The 22,937-nt window shown below is 35.0% G+C and overlaps 1 protein-coding gene across 1 annotated transcript in view; it reads right to left on the bottom strand.

Annotated features, from left to right (window-relative positions):
* THEMIS (thymocyte selection associated) overlaps positions 1-22,937 on the bottom strand; it is a 167,775-nt gene that overhangs the window by 99,519 nt on the left and 45,319 nt on the right. The window contains exon 2 of the mRNA XM_082474663.1: positions 21,209-21,367. Within this exon, the coding sequence (XP_082330789.1) occupies positions 21,209-21,367 (159 nt within the window). The remainder of the gene's footprint in view (positions 1-21,208; positions 21,368-22,937) is intronic.

Raw genomic sequence — 22,937 nt, 5'->3', positions numbered from 1 at the left:
GTCTTGTATCAGGGAAAATCCAATAAAACAGTACTCTCGAATTCTCCACAGTAACTGAATTTGTGTGTGTATGTGCACGTGCCCGTGTGCAAGTGCATGCACATGTTTAATCTCATTTGTTTCCATGTGAAGATTTATTTCTAAGAGTCCACAGTCATCATCAGGGTATAAAAAATTCAGCAGTTTTTGTGAAATAAGTTTAAATAATAGCTACCTAGAATCTCATAAGCGTAAAGAAACATGGTTTCATTTCTATCCTCGCTATATTGATGACATAAGTCACAGAAGAATTAATTCAGCATCTTCTTTCCTGGGGAATTGGGTTCACCTAAGGTAATAACAGACCCAAAATGTTATGAAGTAGAAAAAGCCTGAAACCCTAAGGGCCACTATTATTTCAAGTTAATCACACACTTCAGAGCTGTCTTGTTGGATGTCTCCATTGCAAGAAAAATCTATCTAAGAAATCTGTGTGTTTTCCCTTAGAAGATGATTAAGGACACAGTTTAGCATACTAAGTGGCAGAGTACAGGAAAAATATTTTATTAACTTATTTCTTTATATGTTATTGCAGCCAGTCCAAAGAGTCCCTTCTTACAAACAGCCACTCGATACCATATAAACTAGGGCAAGTATATACAGATATATATGTATATATACATATATATATATGTGAATGATGTCATATTGGAACTTTAATTTCAGAATAAACTATAGCACCACAGATATGATCAGCTTTAAATTCAACCAATTTTTTCTCCATCTTTTTCTGAAAGAGTGTAAAAATAGTTTTATACTAGAGAAAATATAATTTATTATTTTTTCAAAACACAAAACAAAACATATTTCAGGAGCTGAGTGATCATTAGAGAGATAATAAAATAAGCCAATATGTAATCCTCACAATGTAAGTTAAAAAGCAGAAAGAAAATAGATTTCTATTTCCAAATTTGATTGTCACCTATTAAAATGGATATTAGTGTTATTTTTACCTAGGAGAAATTGTTCATAAAGAGTATGTTCCTTGAGAAACAAAAATTATAAGGAAATGCAATTAGTTGATCTGTTGAAAAACAGTCAATAAGTAAATTTAGTGTTTAAGATCTTGTCCTTGAATCTCAGGCTTTTGGGGAGTTTATATTTTTATCCAATTCTTAATGATCTGCAATCATTATTATTAATAGTAAGAGTAACAAATGAAATTTGCTTAAAAAGTTACAAGCTTAAACAAATTTTTTCATATGCATCATTTATATTCTTTCAAGAACAGTAAAACAAATATTATTACTGGGGGATATAAAAACGGTCATGATTTTCATAGTCGTGGCTATAGAATCTCAAGTCAGACCTTTTAAATCCAAGTCTCATAATCTTACCTCCACCCCAGGCCACCTCCCTGTCACACAAATGACTTACAAGGACATTTCCTATGAGAACATGTTTATTCCAGTTCACAAGCTATGTATGTGGTCTCACAGGTTGGCCCTCCCTTTGCATTGGTCAGCCTTTCCAGACCCTCCAGTATGAGAAGAGCAAAAATAACTTCCTGGTTCACCGTGCAGAATTTACACTCATCAGATTTTTTTCTACTTTTTTCTCTATCTCATCAATTCTCACAGAAATAGGGAGTAATTTAAAAAATAAAAAATTTCCACCTGTGTATCAGAATACTATTTATATACATAAGATCATTGTGTAAGATGTTATGTGTGAAAAGAGTTCACAATCTTTTTTCTTTGTCTAATCTCTAGCTTGCTTTCACAGTTCCAACCAAACATATTCCCTCTATCTCTGAGATAAGGAATCTTAGAGTGAACTTTATGTACTAATTCTCATCTTCCTCTCATATCATCAAAATTAGGATTATTAAAATATTAGCAGCTTAGAATGTGCTGGAAATTTACATGTCTGATAGAATTCAATTTTCCAAATTACAATATGAGGTAGCTAGAAATAAAAAACAAACACTTCACAAATAACCACAGGAAAGTTTGAAGAGATACCATAAATTCTCTATCATCACACAGCTCATAAGATACAAGTAGGATTTTGTGCCTCTAAAAGCTCAAGGGCTTAATCATAGGGTTACACATTTAAGCCTTTCATTATTATTGTAAATCATAAATTGTTTGTCCAGCCTTTCACCCTCCTTTTGAGTGCAGAAATTCTTAGAGCTTTTTAAAACAAGCAACATAAGAAAGTGAACTTCACTGATATTTGACATTGATTGGCACTAGTCTCATCTCCTCATACATCAGATGGCCACGTGCCTGGAGGTACAGGCATGTGGGAGGCCTGGGAACTGCACAAGCTGAAGGGGTTGACAGCTCTGTCCACAAGATCATGTTCTTTGAGTGTGCTGCAGACCACCTGGCCATATGTAAGTGGGTTTCCAGAATACATTATCACAGTTTTAAAATAAAGTAAATCTCACAAAATGGATAAATGGCTTCACACGTTTCTTGCAAAGAAATCATGTATTGAAAATAAAACTAATATAAACACAAGTGAACAAAAAAAAAGGACGAAGTCGACATTCCTACTCTCACTCAATCTCTTCTTTAGCCATATTATGAAATAAAACAATGACACTCTCGTCTAATAAAATATGAAGAGTGGCTGAAACTTCTTTAACAATTTAAAGTTATCAAAATGTGGATTCACATCCACTATCATCATAAAGAAATTTGCCTTTGAGATATAGATTAATAACACATCAAATATACATGCATATATATGCATAGCTGCCATAATTTTAAATAAATACATATATATTTGAGATACTGCTCAAAAATTTCTAATGGACTGAGCTATGTGAAGGAGAAGATTTAGAGAGAAATCAGACTACTACATATTTTTGATCATGTGTCTTGTCTCTCTGCCAATAAAGCAAAGTGTGTTTCACTTATTTTTGTGAGTGTATGCCTCTGCCTCTTCAAAATGGCACTTTGTCCTGCAATCAAGTTCCTAAGCATCCTTGTTACTTTATACTTGCCTATATAGGTTTCTCATTCCACATTTTCCTATTATTTTGTTACATTTCCAAGACAATTCTTAGGTCAGCACATCCTACAAAAACTATCTTCTTCAAGACTATCCCAAATCTGGTATTTTGACTAGAATCTTAGCTCAAGCACCTCTATTTAATTTCAGATTAAAACGAGATGCATGAAATACCCTATCAAAGCAAAAAACTCAAAATTCTTGAGCAAAGTAATGAAACATATAATAATAATAATGTCCAAACTGTGAGAAAATTCTCCAGATTTCTGAGATTATTGAAAATCATCAACTAATGAGTGATTCAAACAATCTTGACAGAAGTCTCCAAGAGCAGAAACAAGGAATGTGAGGAAAGTCAAATTCATAAGAAAATTTTGTGTAGTAATTTAATGGAGTATTTAGGAGGAGGAGAGGACATATCTAAGATGGTGACCAAGTTTGTTAAGTGTTTTAGATGCTAAGTGTGGCTGTAGAATTCCTATGTGTGAATGTCTTTACATGTATAATGAAATCAGAATTATCTCTAATAGCTATTAACAATTTTTAATAGTTCTTTTACCTGGCAATAAAAAGAATAAATCGTAAAATCTTTTGATTCATTTTTACCTCAATGGTTCAACCACTGCATGAAAAAACCTTAATTTTCCCAGTAAGGCCTTGAAAGGAGTGATATGCAATATCTAATACATTTGAGATATTTAACAAATAATTTACATTAATAATGTTAGACTTTGAAATCAAATGATATAATTTGATATCAATGCCTAAATCTCTGTTATAATCATGGCTTTACTATTAAAAGTGCCATATATCCTTGTTCATGTTAAAGCTTTCTCTCTTCTAAGCAGTGAGAATGAGTAATAGACTTAGGATGAGGCGAGAAGATGTCAGAAATTCTTCTTCTCATAAACCTTGGCAAGAGCACAGTTCTCTGGACTCTTACAGTTCTCCAGAGCACTGCCCCTTGAGAAGACACATAGAGGTATCAGGACTGGAAAGAACGCCCACAGACATTAGGTCCCCCAAATCTCTCACGAGGCTTTATTAGGAGACCGTCAAAATATCACACATTTACTACTCCTGGCTCTTGCTGACTTTAGGCAATAGAATTTTCAGGCCCAGCAACACACTACTATCCCAACAGGAAAGTGAAGTGGTTAAAAGTATGAATTTTTGATTCAAACAACCTGGGTTTAAGTTTGGTCTCAGTCCTTTCCCCACTGTGTAAACTTGAGAACTTAAACTCTCAGGGTTATAATTTCCTTTTCTGTAAAATGGAGAAAATTGTTTCATCTACCTCATAAAGTCATTGTGATGATTAAATGAGTCAATACATGTAACATGCTTAGATAGCACTTGACACAGAGCAAGCACTGAAAAAGCAAAATACAAGAAATAATAGCTATTCTTTCATATCATTTTCTTTCACTCTGGAATTCTAAGCCATTGTAGGATGGTTATAACATCAGAGAGATGAATACTTACAGGGCCAAAGAGGATCCAGTTTGGATCAAATTAGATGAGACAAAATATGTAGAATCCACAGTTCAGTATCTGACACAGGCTGAGCAAAAAAAGTTACCAGCTACCATTACAGATTTTGCCAGAGTGTTTGATTATGGAAAAGAGCCTCAGGTGACCTCTTTAGGTGGACTGCCTTTGGGGAAATATTTCCAGGTGGCTTTGAGGAATTTGTCTGACTCCAGGCTTTGATAAATTGCTTAGAATTTAACCACCAAAATTTTATGTCCATAATAAGCAGATTATAGGGAGATGTAAGCACATTTTAAATGCAAATATTGTGCTGGTTGTAGTTATTCACAAGGTATATATTATACACAGTTGCTGAAGTTCCCTTGAACAAAAGAAGCAGCAAAATGCCAAGGCATTTTTGAAAATGTGTTTTATTCATGGCTCTGAAGGGTAGTTGAAGCCAACTGAGGGAGGAGTGTACCCTCCCTCTATTTTAATGATCTTAATTTTGCTAATGGAATGTTAGTGGAAAGAGTTTGGGAGCCATGTGGTGCTGATTGCGTTGTTCAGTATTGATGTTGCTTGCAAATTAAATGTACCTAAGTAGCCACCTGTTTATGCTTATGATTATATAAAACCCCATATGTTTCCCTCTCTACACATGGGAGGTAAATATTGAAAAAATTATTCTGGTGTGAAGGGTGAAAACAGCAGCAATTCTTCTATAACTGTCAACATACGCTGTGGTGTTTCCTTTAATGTTGTGCTTTGTCTGACATATTTGCTGATTTTTACCATGCAGTGTTCAAAAAAATCTGTTACCCATGATTATGCAAAACAATTAAAAATCAGTTTACATTAAATTCAAATTAGGAAGAGAGATAATTTTCCAACGTAACCATAAGTTTTAAATGGATTTCAGAGCTTAAGATTTAAATAGATTTTGATCTGCACAATAAAGAAAACCAAACTTTTTTTTCCTAAATTCGCCAGCATATATAAAGGAACATTTTCTTCCTAAGCGCATCCTTTTGATCCCATATTACTAGGCAACCAAAAAACTAACTCGAATAACATAAATTTGAAAATCCCACCTGAAATTGGCAATAACTCTTCAACTGGCAAGCCCACCATCATTTCCACTGGATTGGCTCTGGGAAACAGCTTGCTGGACCTCATACAGAAGATCTGACTGGGTATTTAGTCAGCAAGAGCTCATGAGCAGTTTTTGAGATAAGTCTTGTTAGAGCATTGGGAGATCCGTCGCAGGTAACGCCTTTGGAACTAGTTCAGACTATTCAGAGATCGGCCCCGACTATAGCTTGCAGGAAAGATCAGAGAGACTGGATTTGCTGTTGTTGATCACTTTAGACACTACAGATAGACAAACTGGAGCTTCATATGGTTAATATCTGATCAAGAGGGATTTAAACGTCAACTGTCTAGCAGCCTAGACGTGACAATCTCTAACTTCCCAATAAAGTATTGCAAAAAGACACAGAATATGTTAGAAAAAGATGAAAATTTACCCCATCATCAAAAACTAAGCATAATAGACCAGCTGCCCCCAAAGGCCAGAAGAATTTATTTTCATAATAAGGAAGATAGAGCTGAAATGAGAACATTAGAGGCCTAACCATGCTGGGTCTCATGAAACAAAGAAACCTCTCTAAAGTTTTTTAAAGATATTTAACAATCACTGAGTACCCTCTACAGCCCAAAGTTTGTAGTAAGCACTTAACAGTTACCTCTTTTCATTTATTTAAACTCATGTTGCTAAAAAACAAAAAAAAAAACCTGAGACAGAGACACTAAAAACCATTAAACTGTATACTTAAAACAGCTGAATTCTATGCTATGTAAATTATAGCTCAATAAAGCTGTTAATTTAAAAAATGGGAGTGAGGAAGGATGGACAGTTAAGTAATAGCTTGAAAAAAGCAGGTAGATGGGCCCTGTCATTAGTTCCTGGTGGGATGTAAATTGGCAGAATCTTTACTGAATGTGATTTGGCAATATGTATCAAAAGCTTTAAAAACATTTTTACTTTTGAAGTCATAATTTTATGTATATGAAACTATCATAATAATCAGAAATGCAGGCAAAACTTCAGTTAAAAGTCTGTTCATTATAGCATAAATTGCATAAATGACCATGTTTGGAATGGATTTATTAATTATGGTATAAGCATATGATGGACTATTATATAGAAAATAAAAATTATGTTTTGAGGAATATTTAATGATATAGGCAAGTCCTCAGAAATAGGCTTATTTCTCATTATATTAAAACATGTCTGTATGTGTGTAGGTGCACTACTGGAAAACAATAGAAGGAAACCAAATATTAATGCTAAATAGCTCTGGTGATGAGATTATAGGGTGCTATGCTCTCACCCCTGCATTTTCTTCCCTTTTCTAATTTTCTACAAGATAGATGTGGCATTGGTAAATTTGGGAAAAATCAATACATTTTATAACTTCAAAAAGTTGTGTTCCTTATGTCCATACAAAAATCTACACATGGACGTTTATAGCAGCTTTATTTACAGTTGCCAAAACTTAGAAGCAACTAAGATGTCGTTCAGTAGGTGAATGTATAAATAAACTGTGGTACACCCAGACAATGGAATATTATTCAGCGCTAAAGAGAAGTGAGCTAGAAAGCCATGAAAAGACATAGGGGAACTGTAAATGCATATTACTAAGCGAAAAAAGCCGATCTGAAAAGACTACATAGTCTATGATTCCAACTGTATGACACTTTGGAAAAGGCAAAACTACAAAAACAGCAAAAAGATCAGTGCTTGCCAGGGGTTGTAAGGGAGACAGGATGAACAGACCGAACACATAGGATTGTTAGGGCAGTGAAAATACTCTGTATGATGCCATAATGGTGGATACACGTCATTTGTCTAAACCCACAGAACATACAAAAACAAGAGTAAACTACAATGTAAACCATGAACTTGAATGATTATGAGGTGTCAAGGTAAATTCATCAGTTGTAACAAGCGTACCACTCTGGTAGGGGATGTTAACAATGGAGGAGGCTATGCATATGTAGAGGTATATGGGAAATCATGGGAAATCTCTGTACTTTATGCCAATTTTGTTGTGAAAGCCTAAAATTGCTCTAAAAAATAAAGTCTACTGAAAAAAATCTTTTGTTCCAATGACAGAACCTCTAAACCTCTGATATGTAATTATGTATAAATACAGTAACGTGTTTTGCCAATGTCCACTTCAGGAAATGAAGACCTGAGTAGACAATTTGGTTGGACAGCCTGGTTCCCCTCATGAGAGCTCCTCCATGGTGATACTGTTGAGGCAACACCATAAAGAGCTTTGAAGGAATTGTGCATGAAAGAGAAGGAGATGGTAAGCGCAAAAAGTGATGAGATAGATTTTTAGATGTGCACAAAATATTAATACTATGAGAACTTATAGAACAGTGCCAGTTGTAGAAAAGCCTATTTTAAAATGATATTTCTGACAGAATTCCGTTCTGATTCTAAAATGTACATGGGTGGGTAAAAAGAACATTTTGACCTAGAACTGCAGTCCATTTGTGTTCCAGATAATATATATTTTAGTTATCAAAAGACCAAAGACTTAGAAAAGAAATCTGATCATGTACTGAAGTGAAGAAAACATAGGCCAAAAAAAAATGGAACTAAAAATTAGTGTAAAAGTCTGAATTTTTTGTGCATTTAGATTACTTCACATTTTCTTGCATCGTATATGCAGAATACCCCTTTTTGTCTAGGAAAATATTTTGTATAATAAGCATAGATGAATCTATTTTGCTTAAGTGAGCACAGTGGGGAAGAGATGCCTTAAGAGAGGTTGACCGAGAAAACTTGGAAGAATGGTCCATGATTCCTTCAATAGAAAATTGTCCAAAAAGCAGGGAGCCCTATTTAGGGCTTTTCTGAATCATGTGTCATCATAACATCCAGACGGAAAAATAAGAGCAAATTCTGCCCTGTAGCTTACTTCTTTTAACATAAGTCATTTAAAAAACAGAAGACAAAAAGTTATTTACTATAAACTATTTAGTTATTTACTAAAAAAAGTTATTTACTATAAAGCTATCAAATATATTTTAAATATTTTTACATAATTTTCCTATCAGGTCCCTTTATAAACTGATATTATAGTCAAAAAATAGCTACAATCATAAAATGGCTAAATGTGAAAGACTTAGTCATTTCAACGGTACATGAAATATAATAAATCACCATTGAATGTAATATTACATGTTTTCTATCGATTAAGTACATAGTTTCCCAAATGAAACAATGAGAAAATTCGTTTTGAATTTTAAGTGAATTATTATTAAATATATTTAATGTATGAATGTACATACATTATGTATGTATTAGGTGTTTTGGTATCCATGCATAAAGGAGCAAGTTTCATAAATTTTAATCATTTAACCTTAATCAATTTCGTGAAGAAATAATTATATTATTAATCCAATTTTGTCATTGGTTATTCTTACTACTTTCCTATATTTTTCACATTTATAACTAAAATGATTTTGGAAACAGTCTTACTGCTAAGGGATATAGATATGTTGGGAGATAATCCTCCACAGCATTTCTACATGCCTCAGAAACTGGAGGTAAAATATTTGTTTCCTGACCAGTATGGAAATGATAGGGAGTATCTCCTTCCTGAGAGGCATTCTAGGATACTAAAGTCTCCCTCCTCTCCTCCAAGGAGATTTTCTTACATCCCAAGGTAATAAAGACATGTTTTCTTCAAGGGCAAAGAATGGCAGATTGGCCATCAGCCTCTTATACTTTGGGGATTTCCTAAACTCAGTGTTCCTCCACTGTGCGTTGGGCACCCACCTGGCCTGTTCTATCTCACCCATGGGAGATGGGGCTCAAGAGGAACCATTAAAGCATGATGCTCATGCTGTCTGCTGTACCATGAGGAAGCAACTACTACATTCATATGGGCTTATTGTTTCATTACTGATCTAATTTATGAAGTGTGGCAAGTCGGCCTGGCAGCTGCGAGGCTACTTAGAGATGGCTTGACCTCTTGACAGATGAAATCCATTTTTCCATTTATCTGGTAGAAATTAATTTATGTAGGAAGCACTGCCTAAAGTTTGTCTTTAAAGCATGACTCAAATCCATTAAACATATGAAGGAAATTTTATAGTTAATAAATTTTCTAACATTCATTTAAAAATTCCTATGTCATGTTATTTAGGAGTAGCATTAATTTAGATTTTTTAACATTACAATGCTTACTGCATATAACAGGAAAGTTAGAAAGGATGCCACGTATCCAGGGGATTTGTGGATCCCCATTATAACACTGATGTTGGTTGACAAAAAGACCATCTCACTCTTTTCTATGATTAAGGAAGAAGTGCTTCAGAGCACAGACTCTGGAACAGTTTAGATCTGTATTGGTGCTCTCCAATACAGTACCACAGTTGGAGCACTGTATTGAGCATTTGAAATTTGGCCACTTGAAATTTGCATGGCCAGACTTGATATGTTCTGTAAGTGGAAAATACATGCTGGGTTTTAGACTTAACATGAAAAGAATGTAAAATATCTCAATAATTTTTCTATTGATTAGATATTAAAAGGATAATATTTTAGATGCATATTTTTAACTAAAATACATTATTAAAATTAATTAACTTTTGTTTTTTTACTTTTAAAAATATCTGTGCTAGGTAGCCTCTAAGATGGCTCTAGTGATTCCTGTCCCTGCCGCCTGGTTGTCACACCTTTGTGCAATCCCCTCCCAGATTGCACCAGCATGTGTCTGTCTGATCAAAAGAATACAGCAGAAGTGATGGTATTTCACTTCTGAGATTAGGTTATAGAAGACTATGGTTTCCATCTTGGGCTTGCTCTGATCACTCATTCAGGGAAAACCCTACGGAGTGGACCATGTGTCGAAGAAGTGAAGTTCCTGGGATAGCCACATAAATAATGTTGGATGAATACACATTATATTTCTATTGAACAGTGCTAGTGTAGATTTAACATAACCACTTACTTAACTATGTGATCTTGGGCAAGTTACTTGACCTTTCTGTAACTCTGTTTTCTCATATGTAAAATGTGAATTCAATTAGTAACCTATATATACATAAAAGTGTTTAGAACAGTTTTTTTTGTTTTGGTTTTATTTATTTATTTATATATTTTTGGCGGTGTTGGGTCTTCGTTTCTGTGCGAGGGCTTTCTCTAGTTGCGGCGAGTGGGGGCCACTCTTCATCACGGTGCGCAGGCCTCTCACTATCGCGGCCTCTTTTGTTGCAGAGCACAAGCTCCAGACGCGCAGGCTCAGTAATTGTGGCTCACGGGCCTAGTTACTCCGCAGCATGTGGGATCTTCCCAGACTAGGGCTCGAACCCGTATCCCCTGTATTGGCAGGCAGATCCCCAACCACTGTGCCACCAGGGAAGCCCCTAGAACAGTTTTATATGCAAAAGTATTAGAAAGGTGTCTGGCACATCATTAGGATTCTAATTTGAGAGTGTGATGTGGTCAGGATAGACTGTAGAGTAGTAGAGAATGTTCCATGTCTAAGCTCTACTATCACATTTCTTACACATTTTGTTGCCTCCAGCAACAAAATTCCTCCACAATAATAAAATTCATAAAATATGATCTATAATTTCAAACAGAAAAATATCTTCAATCTAGCCTTGTAATTTTAATGGTGGTTTTATAGATGCAACCACAACCTTCCTTGAACATATGGTTTAGAGATAATATGTAAACTTGCTGTTTAGAAATAAACTCTGTCCATCAGAAAAAGATGTATTGAAACTCTTTCAGGATATTTCTCATGTCTAAAGAGAAAGCGTTTATTATTCATGCTTAATAACACTATTAAGGAGGAACAAATATTTCCAAGAAGTAATCCAGAAATTTGGAACTTCATTATAACCCAAAAATTACATGATTTACTGATCTATGTGGACAACGCAATCAACTACCAAATATCAGAATGTATTTTTGTTGTGTTTGGCAAGAATGGCATGTTTCCTAGCTCATAAAAGGACTTAGCTATGAGGGCTGTCTTCTAAAATAACAAATTATGCTTCTAAAGCAGTATGTTTATTTCCATAAAGAACTGAAATGATTGCTTTTTATTTAATATATTGAACATTTTTTGAGGGGACATAATAAAGATATATGGAAACATAACATTAATATAGGATATGCAACCAGTTATGTATATTGCAAGTTTAGTTTCCCAGTCACATTTTAGTGAAAAATCACCTTCCAGTTTGTTCCCTTAAAGAGTCCTTGCCAAATTAACAAAGCTTTTCTTTCTTAATTGTTGCTTGAGTTTTCATTTGTTGGAGCTGCATCTATAAAGCTATATTTACTTGTTGAAGGTTGGATATCTTTCTTCAGTAGAGCATCTTTATTTGCAAAGAAAGGGTACCCTAGGTACCCTTTCCAAGGTTATGGTCATCTTCATCAAAACTTTTGAACTACCAATGAGAAATTAAGGATCTGTGTTCATATATATACTTCAATACAGAAGGGTGGATGATGTCAGTGAAATGGTGGAATAAGGACCTTTGAAAATTGTCTCCTCCAAAAAGCAGTAGAGAAACTGGTAAAAAAAATCATCAGGATTAATTTTTTCAGAACTCTGGAAATTAACCAAAGAATTGCAGCAATCTGGAGAACATTTATTAATGAAAAAGTAGCTGAATCTTGGTAAGAACAGCAAAATTTGTGGCATTTTAACTTGCTTGTATTCCCATTCTTCCAACCCCCTTCAACTCCACAGTAGCCTTGAAAACCAACAGCCCACAATCATGGCAAAGCCAGCAGCCTAGCAGTCACAAGATGGAGGAGAAAGAAGTTGGAGTTCCTTCAAAGATCATTCTCAGAAAATTGTCATTATTTGATATGTCTGGTGACTTCCTGGAAGGTTCTATTTGTAATGCTGTCTCTATTTGATCTATTTTGAGCTCAGTGAGTGGAAAATACTTTTCCTCAGAGCATTTGTCAAAAACAATGAGAGGCAATTATTTAATTTTTGTGGCTGCCTGCAGTGGTGTATAACAGTTGGGGGGAAAAAAAGGGCTAACCAAAAAGCCTAAAAGGAAAAGCTGAGGAATGAGATGTCCGTAAGGACATTGAGAAGTTCCAACATATTCCTGGAAATCTAGAAGACCACATACATGTATATGACTGTGCACATGCCCAGAACTGTGTGCATGCTCAAGAAAGACCTGAGAAGTCTGTAAGCTCTCAAATCTTGTTGACTTTGAAGCGCTCCATGAACAGGAAGTAAAAGCTAAGCAAGAATTTTCAATTGCCTGGTTGAGTGTTGAAAGCATGCCTCCAAATGAACACAGAACCTCTTAACAAAGACTGGAGGGCTTCCCTGGTGGCGCAGTGGTTGAGAGTCTGCCTGCCAATGTGGAGGACGCAGCTTCGAGCCCTGGTCTGGGAGGATCCCACGTGCCGCGGAGCAACTGGGCCCGTGAGCCACGGCTGCTGAGCCTGCGCGTCTGGAGCCTGTGCTCCGCGACGGTGGGAGGCCCGCGATCGCAATGAGGAGTGGCCCCCGCTCGCCGCGGCCGAGGAGGGCCCTCGCGCAGAAGCGAAGACCCAACACAGCCAAAAATAAATAGATAGATAAATAAATTAAAAAAAAAAAAGACTGGAGACTTCTTGGTTCCAGTTGTTTAAGGAAATATCTGTCCAGACATTCATTGCCCACCAAGCTAATTGAGCAGAGACTTCAATGACCACACATGACTAAGAATGCAGACTTTACAGATTTAGTTCAGAAAAGTCACTAAACAACCAGCAAAAACAAGCCCTGAGGAGGAAGGAGAATGCAACTTCTAGAGCTGACACATTATATTGTTGAAAATATCCAGTTTTCAACAACAAACTGTGAGACAGGCAAAGGAACAAGAATATCTGGCCTATAAACAAGGGGGAAAAAAATCAATCAATAGAAACTGCTTCTGAGGAAGCCCAGACACTAGAATTCCTGGAGAAAGAATTTAAACAGCTATATTAAATACGTTTTAAGAACTAAAAAAATCTATGTTTATGAATGAAAAGGAAGTATGGAAATACTTAATAAAGTATTTTATTAAGTCTTAGCAAATAGAGAATATAAGTCAAATTTGAAAACAGGTCAATTGAGATTATCCATTCTAAGAAGTAAAAAGTATGAAAAGAAATAAACAAAGCCTCAAAGACCTATGAGACACCATCAAGCATATAATACACTCTCTTTTTTTTTCCTTTTTATTGGCCACACCCCACCACTTGTGGGATCTTAATTCCCTGACCAGGGATCGAACCCATGGCCCCTGCATTGGGAGCGTGGAGTCTTAAACACTGCACCATCAGGGAAGTCCACCATTAAGCATATCAATATGTGAATAATGAATGCCTCAGAAGGAGAGGAGAGAAAAAAGTGTAGAAAAAATATTTCAGGAAATAATGGCAAAAACTTCCAAAATTTGATGAAAAACATTAATCTACACATTTAAGAATCTCAACATACTCCAGGTAGAATAAACTCAGAGATCCATGGCTAGACACATCATGATTAAACTGCTGAAAACCAACAGTTAGAGAATTTTGAAAAAAGAAGAGAAGAAAAGATTCATCATGTACAAGGGTTTCTCATAAGATTAAAAGCTAATTTCTACTTAGAAACCACGGAGGACAGAAATCACTGGGATGACATACTTAAAAGTGCTGAAAGAAAAGGACTATTAACCAAAAATTCTCTGTCCAGAAAAAAAAAATCCTTTAAAAATAAAGGAGAAATTAAGACATTTCCAGATAAACAAAAACTGAGAGAATTTAACACTACCAAACCTGCCATACAAGAAACACTAAAGGGGGTCCTTTAGGCTGAAATGAAAGGACACAAGTCAATAACTCTATTCCATGTGAAGAAATAGAGTATCGGTAAAAATAACTCTGAAAGTAAATTAAAAGAAAATTTAAATGTATGTTTTGTTTTCAATTTTTTTCTCATATCTTATTTTAAAAACAATTGCATAAAAAATAGTTACAAATCTGTGCTGATGGGCACACAATGTATAAAGATGTAATTTTTATAATAATAAAAATTTGAACCAAGGGGTAAGAAACAGAGCTATATGGGAGCCAAATTTTATATGCTATTGAAATTAAATTCATTAATCCAAACTAGATTGTTATAAATTAAGTCATTAATTGTAATCCCCAGGCTACCACTGATAAAATAACTAAATATATATATGGGTATTTTAAAAAAACCACCAGATTTCTGGTTTCTGGCATGGCATATAAGGAGTTTGGAAGTTGTCACTCTGTCCTAAAAAAAAGTGAAAAGCTGAACAAACTGAAATATCAACAACTATTCCTAGATATATCAGAGAAGTGAGATCACAGGACAAACTACTGCCTCCAAAACTGGAGAGACAGACAGGCAAGTACAGAGAATCTCAATTTACCACAGAAGAAACTGCTACAAAAACCAATACCAGGGTAGACAAATACGACCTGTAATTGATGAATTGCTAGAGGCTCAGAGTGGACAAGTCTGAGAGTAAAAAATTCCAGGGAAACTTAGTCATAGGGGGGCCCACAATTTTTTAAGTTTTACCACCAAAAACTTAACCAGGCTCTCACAGTGAATATCAGAGAAAAATCCCCTCATGCTTCTGGTGGGGGGAAAGTAAAAGAAACCATTTTGAAATAGGCCAGAGCATTCTGTTCTTAATAAGACCTGCCCTCAAGAGAAACTATTGGTGTTTTATCAGGACTCATTGACCCAGAGGGATGAAAATACACAACTAACACCCACTCTAGCCTTCCACTTAGGGAAAATACGCAACAAAAGCCCACTCTCACCTTTCCACTTGGGGAAAGGGAAATACCCAGCTTTAGCCTGCTCTGGTCTTCCACAGGGGAGAAGGGAAATACCCAACTCCAACCCACTCCAGCCATCCCGTTCCACCTAAAGATGCAGAGAATGGGACTGAGAAGCATTTGTGAAGTTCACAATTCAGAGGCACAAGCTCACAAAAATACTATAACAATCATAGGACTAGAGAATGTTTCTGCTCCTGCCACACTTTATTGCCACATTACTAAAGGCCTATTCACTACTACAGCTCCTTTTAACCAGTACATGATGCCTAACCATCATGAAAAAAAAGTACAAGGAATACTAAAAAAAGCAAAAAAAGACAATTGAAGAAACAAAGCAAGCACAGAATCAGACACAGATATGGCAGCAATGTTGGAACAATCAGACCAGGAATTTAAAACAATTATGATTAATACGCTAAGGGTTCTAGTGGATAAAGTAGAACTGATGGGCAACGTAAGCAGAGAGACAGAAGCATAAAAGAAAATCAAAATGAAGTGCTAGAGATCAAAAACACTGTAATGGAAATGAAGAATGCCTTTGATGGGCTCATTAGTAGACTGGACATAGCTGAAGAAAGAATCTCTGAGCCTGAGGATATATCAATAGAACTTTCTAAAACAGAAAAGCAGTGAGGAAAAAAATATAAAACAAAAACACAGAACAGAATATCCAAGTACTGTATGACAACAACAAAAGGTGTAACATATGCATAATGGAAATATCAGAAGGAAAGAAAGAGAAGTAAGAACAGAAGCAATGGGCTTCCCTGGTGGCGCTAAGAATCTGCCTGCCAATGCAGGGGATATGGGTTCGAGCCCTGGTCCCGGAAGATCCCACATGCCACAAAGCAACTAAGCCCGTGAGCCACAACTACTGAGCCTGCGCTCTAGAGCCCACAAGCCACAACTACCAAGCCCACGTTCCACAACTACTGAAGCCCACACACCTAGAGTCCGTGCTCTGCAACAAGAGAAGCCACAGCAATGAGAAGCTGGCACCGCAATGAAGAGTAGCCCCTGCTCTCCACAACTAGAGGAAGCCTGCGCGCAGCAACGAAGACCCAACAAAGCCGTAAATAAATAAATAAATAAATAAATAAATAAATAAATAAATAAATTTATTAAAAAAAGAACAGAAGAAATAATTGAAGAAATAATGATTGATAATTTCCCCCAAATTAATGCCAGACACCAAACCACAGATCCAGGAAGCTCAGAGAACACTAAACAGGAATTTTTTTTAAAACTTCATAAGAACATCATATTCAAACTGCATACAATCAAAAATAATGAAAAAATCTTGAAAAAGGTCAGAGGAAAAAAATCTTACCTATCATACTTGTAGAAGAACAGAGGTAAGAATTGCATTTAACTACTCCTCAGAAACCATGCAAGCAAGAAGAGAGGAAGGTGAAATATTTAAAGCATGGAGGAAAAAAAACCCCACCAACCAAGAAATCTGAATCCTAATATCCTTTAAAAGTGAAGGAGAATTAAAGACTTTCTCAGACAAACAATGACTGAGGGAATTTGTTCCAATAGACCTGCTTTGCAAGAAACGTTAAAAAACGTTCTTCAGAGAGAAGAAAAATTGTATGTCAGAAACTTGGAATTACATAAAGGAAAAGCAGCAGAAAAGGAACGAGTGAGGATAAAGTAAAAACTTTTATTTTCTTATTCTTAGTTAATCTTACAAATTTTGCTTGCTCATAATAATATCAACAATGTATTCAATTATAATCTGAAAGGATCAATAAAAAACTCCTAGAACTAATAAGTATAGCAAGGTTTCAAGATACAACGTTAATATACAAAAGTCAATCACTTTTATTTATACTAGCAATGAACAAGTGGAATTTGCAATTAAAGGCACAAAACCACTTACATTAGCACCAAAACAATGAAATAGGTATAAATCTGACAAAATGTGTACAAGTTCTATATGAAGAAGACTACAAAACTCTGATGAAAGAAATGAAAGAACTAAATAAATGGAGATATATTCTATCTTCATGAATAGGAATATATAATATTGTTTAGATGTCAGTTCTTCGCAGCTGCATCTATAGCTTTAATGCAATGCCAATCAAAATCCCAGTAAGTTATTCCATGGATACTGACAAACTGATTCTGTGGTTTATACGGAGTGGCAAGAAACCTAGGATAGCAACATTAAAGGAGAACAAAGCCAGAGAACTGACAAGACTTACTATAAAGCTGCAGTAATCAACACAGTGTGGTACTGGTGAAAGAATAAACAAATCAGTGAAACAGAATGGAGAGCCCAGAAATAAACCCATCTAAATATAGTCAACTGATCTTTGACAAAGGAGCAAAAATTGTAATTTCAACAAATGGTGCTAGAACAACTGTACATTCACATGTTAAAAAAAAAAAAAAAAGAATCTAGACCCAGGTCTTACATTCTTCACTCAAATCAACTCAGAATAGATCACAGAGCTAAGTGTAAAATGCAAAACTATAAAACTCTTAAAAGATAATGTAGCAGAAAATCTAGATGACCTTATGTTTGATGATGAATTTTCAGACATGACACCACAGGCAAAATCTATGAGAAAAATAATTGATAAGCTGGACTTCATTTTTAAAAAATTGCTCAGTGAATAATATTGTCAAGAGAATGAGAAGACAAGCTACAGTCTGAGAGAAAATATTTGCAAAATATTTGCAAAGGACATACCTGATAAAGGGCTTGTATCCAGAATACACAAAGATCTCTTAAAAGCCAACAATAATAAAACAAATAACCTGATTAGAAAGTGGGCAAAAGACCTGAACAGATGCCTCACCAAAGAACGTGGCATGGCAAATAAGCATATGAAAATATGTTCTACATTATACGTCATTAAGGAATTGAAAATTAAAACAATAATAAGATACCATAATTGTATGCATATTAGAAGAGCCAAAATCCAAAACACTGACAACATAAAATGCTGATGAAGATGCAAAGCACCAGGAATTCTCATTCATTGCTAGTAGGAATGCAAAATGATGCAGCCATTTTGGAAGAGAGTTTGGCAGTTACTTTAAACTAAACATATCCTTACCATATGGTCCAGCAATCATGTTCCTTGGTATTTACCCAAATCAGTTGAAAATTAATATTCACACAAAAACCTGCACATGAATGTTTATAGGAGTTTTATTCATAATTGCCAAAACTTGAAAGCAACCAAGTTGTTCTTCAACAGGTGAATAGCAAAATGAACGGTGGTATATACAGACAATGAACTATTATTATTCAGTGCTAAAAAGATATGTTACACACCATGAAAAGACAGTGGTATTTTGATATTGAGGAAGCTGTGCAAATTTGAGACAGGTAGTATAGTATATGGGAAGTCTCTGTACCTTCTGCTCAAATTTGCTAACGAACCTAAAACAGCTCTAAAAAATAAAGATTTTTTTTTTTAAAAAAAGGGAAATAAAATTGTACACTAGAAAATATCTATTTAACACAAAAGAAGGCAAAAATGGACAAATAGAGAAACACAAAAGACCTAAGACATACGGAAAACAAATAGCAAAATGGAAGATGTACATCTTACACTACCAATAATTACACTAAATATAAATGGATTAAATAATTAAAAGGCAGAGGTTGACAGAATGGATTTTTAAAAAAAGCCCATCCAACTATATACTGTCTACAAGAAACTTACTTGTAGAGTCATACTTCAGATTCAAAGACACAAGTTATTTGAAAGTAAAAGAATAGAAGAAGGTAGACCATGAACATAGTAACCAAAAGAGAACTGGAGTGACTACAGTAGTATTAGAAAAAAATAGATTAAAAAAAAATTGTTTAGAATATTATATAATGATAAAAGGGAAACTCCACCACAAAGAGGTAACAATTATAAACACATATATACCTTACATCAGAGTACCCAAATACATGAAGCTAGAGCTGACAGAACTGAAAAGAAAAACAGACAATTCAACAATAACAGTTGGAAACCTCAATACTCCACTTTCTAAAAGGGACAGAACTAGACAAAAGATCCACAAGGACATAGAATACTTGAACAATCCTATAAACCAACAGACATCTGTAGAACACTCTATGCTACAACAGCAGAATATATATTCTTCTCAAGTGAACACAGAACATTCTCCAGGATAGGCCATATGTTAAGCCATAAAACTAGTCTCAAAAGACAAAGTATGTCTTCTGACCACAATAAAATAAAATTAGAAATCATAACCCCCCAAGAAATGGAAAATTCACAAATAAGGAAGGATGGCTTAAAAACATATTGGATTCTTTGAGTTTAAAATCTAACTGGGAGTCTATTGCTATATAGGATGGGGTAATGAGGAGTAATTAGAATTAAACAAGGAGTAAGATTTCAGTTGAAAGGGATAAAATATTGGATCACTTGGAATAATCCTCTCCTCATACAGTTAATTTATTTTAATTTTCCAAACCTCAGCTCAAGAATAACATTCTCTGAAAAGCTTTCCCTGACTCCACCAATGATGATAATAATGTTAATAATGGTAATATAAGCTGACACTTTTTTATAGCCCTTGTTATATGGCAAGTATCACTCTAACCAATCTAAATATATTTCAATATTTAATCCTCCCAACAACACTAAGAGATAGTATTATTATTCCCATTTTACATGAGAAGAGGGTAAATAATTTGGCAAGGTTACCTAACTAAGAAGTAACAGAGTTGGGATTCAAATATAATGATTCCGAAATCCATGCTCTGAAGCATAACCAACTGGAGTTAGATCCATCTTATCAAGACTCTCACAGAAACCATGCATACTTCAGTTATACCATAAACTACATTATGTTGTAACAGCTTACTAGATTGTCCTCTTTCACTAATCATTCATTCATAAACAATTATTCAACCAACAGGAAATTATTGAGCACATTCCCTGTGCCAGAAAATGTGCTTGTTCATAGAAATAAAGCCACATATGTCATATTTCATTGTCAAAGAGTTTTAGTCTCAAGCAGAGTTCAGCAAACTGTAGTTCACAGGCCAAATTCTGTTGGCCACCTGTTTTTGTAAATAAATTTTTATTGAACCACACCTGTGCTCATTGGTTTATGTAGTATCTGTAGCTTCTTTCATGTTACAACATCAGAGTGGAGTAGTTGTTATGGAGACCATTTGGCAGGCAAAATCTAAAATATTTACTATCTGGCCCTTTACAGAAAAAGTCTGCCAACCCTGGTCTAAAGAATAAGACAAATAAGAAAATCATTAATTACTACCCAATAAGGTGCATGCTATGGTGCCCAAGATACTATGGGAACATAGAGATATCTAGATTAGATTATAGAGTCAGCAAAAGTTTTCTAGGAGACCTGATATCTGACCTAATTTTTGAAGATTAACTAGTTAAAGAAGAGCAGCCAAACTTGTCAGTAAGGCCAGACAGTGAAGTTTAGCAGTGATCCAGGGAGCTAGGAATAAAGAGGGTAAATATGTTTAGGAAATATTAATTAGTTCTATATATCTTATGAAAATATATCTTTAATTTCTTCATTCCCACTATCTGACACAACTAATGGTGCATATAGTTAAACTCACTAAATATTTGTTATCAGAAAATATTAAGTCCTAAGTAAACAATGTTTACTGAAAAGGGGAGAAAATATTTGCCTATTAGTCCTTAAAATCACTAAACTATAAGAATCCCGATTTTTTCATCCACTGCCCTAGAGTAAATAAAAACAAAAACTACCACTTTTTCATTGTTTTCAGTTGTAGAGACGTATATAACATTTAAGAATACAGTTTTACAAATGAGAAATGCTTGCAAAATACTGTACCTGGAAAATTCATAGGCAGTTCAAATGGTTGTGGAGACTCACACCCTTCAGTGTGCTCACAAATTTCAGCTATGATCTTCTTAATTTTGAGGCCAGTAATTTTAATCACTTCTCCTGTTGACAAACAGCATTCATTTCCAAACATTTCATAAATAGAACCTGAAAAAAAAAACAGCTTTTAAAAAAATAATTCAATAATGAAGAACAAAGTAGGAGTCAAAAGTCTCATATGAAGTGTTTTTATTCAGTTCCTCTCAGATACCTGCTAAACAGGAATTTAATCAAGCTTGGCAAAATATACAGCATGTACCAGGAAAAATATTAGATTTTCACTTCATCCACTGGGCAAAGTGTAAACAATCTTATTTTTGTTATTATTGTAAATTAGATTTATGGTCCTCAGCACCTTTAGCTCACCTTTCCAAGGTCAAGCTACAACCATGTCTTCCCCTGCTGGGATTTATGATCTTTTTTTGGCTAGGTCATAGAATTAAATTCACATGAGTCAACAATGATCTGAGTAAGTACTGCAAACAAGGTTGTAATACAATCTAACATCCAAAGACAGAGCATTTGTACACCAGGGCTTCATATTAAGAGCACCATATCTATTTATAAGACCTAGTTCTCTTCATCATCATGAATATAACATTTTGTCCATTTTATCTCTTGTTTTTGACAAGCTAGAAACAACTCTCAACATCTTTATGGCAATAGGGGGCAGACAAACCCAGATAAACTGAAAAGCTTCATTTTAGTTCAGGATTTCAGTCTCTTTCCTAACAAACCTTTTATCATAGATGTCAAAGCTAAATTTTTCATCCATTTATTTCCCTTTTATATCTCCTGATGGAGGAACACTGAGCAGTGAAATAACCAAAAGATTAGCAACAGGAAAGAGGAGAAGCAAAAGTTCTGGGTAATCTACCCCCAGTAAAAAGGAAACAACCCCAAAACTACATCTCTGGGATATTACCGCTTTACGATAAAGCAGTAAACTAGAGGTTGATGTAAATAAACATTGAAGAACTGTGGGGTTTGAAACATATCAATTTTTCATTGCTTCCAATATGATTTCTACCCTCTTTACCACACTAAAATGTAAATAATATGAGCACAAGATTTTAGGATTGTTGGTTGGTTTTCTGAATTCTTCTGTTGAAACACCTCTTCATAGAATCTTGCCTGATATATAGTAAGTACCTGAAATATTTTTATAGCATTAATGGTTATCATAAAAGTTATTAAGCCCAGTATTCAATCTAGCTTTAAACAACTCTGTGGTTGTATCAAAGTCTCTACAGAGAGCAGGGGGCACACGCAAATTCAAACAATTTAAGGAGATTTTAACAAAGGGACAATTTACACACAGGCACAGACAGTTCTAGGCAACACAAGAACATAAATGTCCTGATCTCACTCTTTTTCCTCCACTGGATCATCTGCCAGGGCACCCCATTGCCCCAATTCAGCCAGAAGCCAGAGGACAATGGAGCTGCTGACTCCACAGAAGTCAGCCTCCCAGGCAGAGTGGAAATGAAAATTAGCACACCAACCTTACTGTCTATTATTTAATGAGGATCATTTTTGCAGACATGCTAGTATATGAGCTCCTTGTATACTTCTAAACTCCCTCCTTTTCTCATACTATTGCCTTAACTACACATGCGTTCATACTTTTTATTAACTCCAATACATTGTGTTGTCAGCCATCTCAAATCCCTCATGG

The sequence above is a fragment of the Balaenoptera physalus genome (assembly GCF_965194825.1).
Source record: "Balaenoptera physalus genome assembly, chromosome: 9".
Taxonomy (NCBI): Eukaryota; Metazoa; Chordata; class Mammalia; order Artiodactyla; family Balaenopteridae; genus Balaenoptera; species Balaenoptera physalus.
This window is presented reverse-complemented; position numbering and strand designations above follow the sequence as displayed.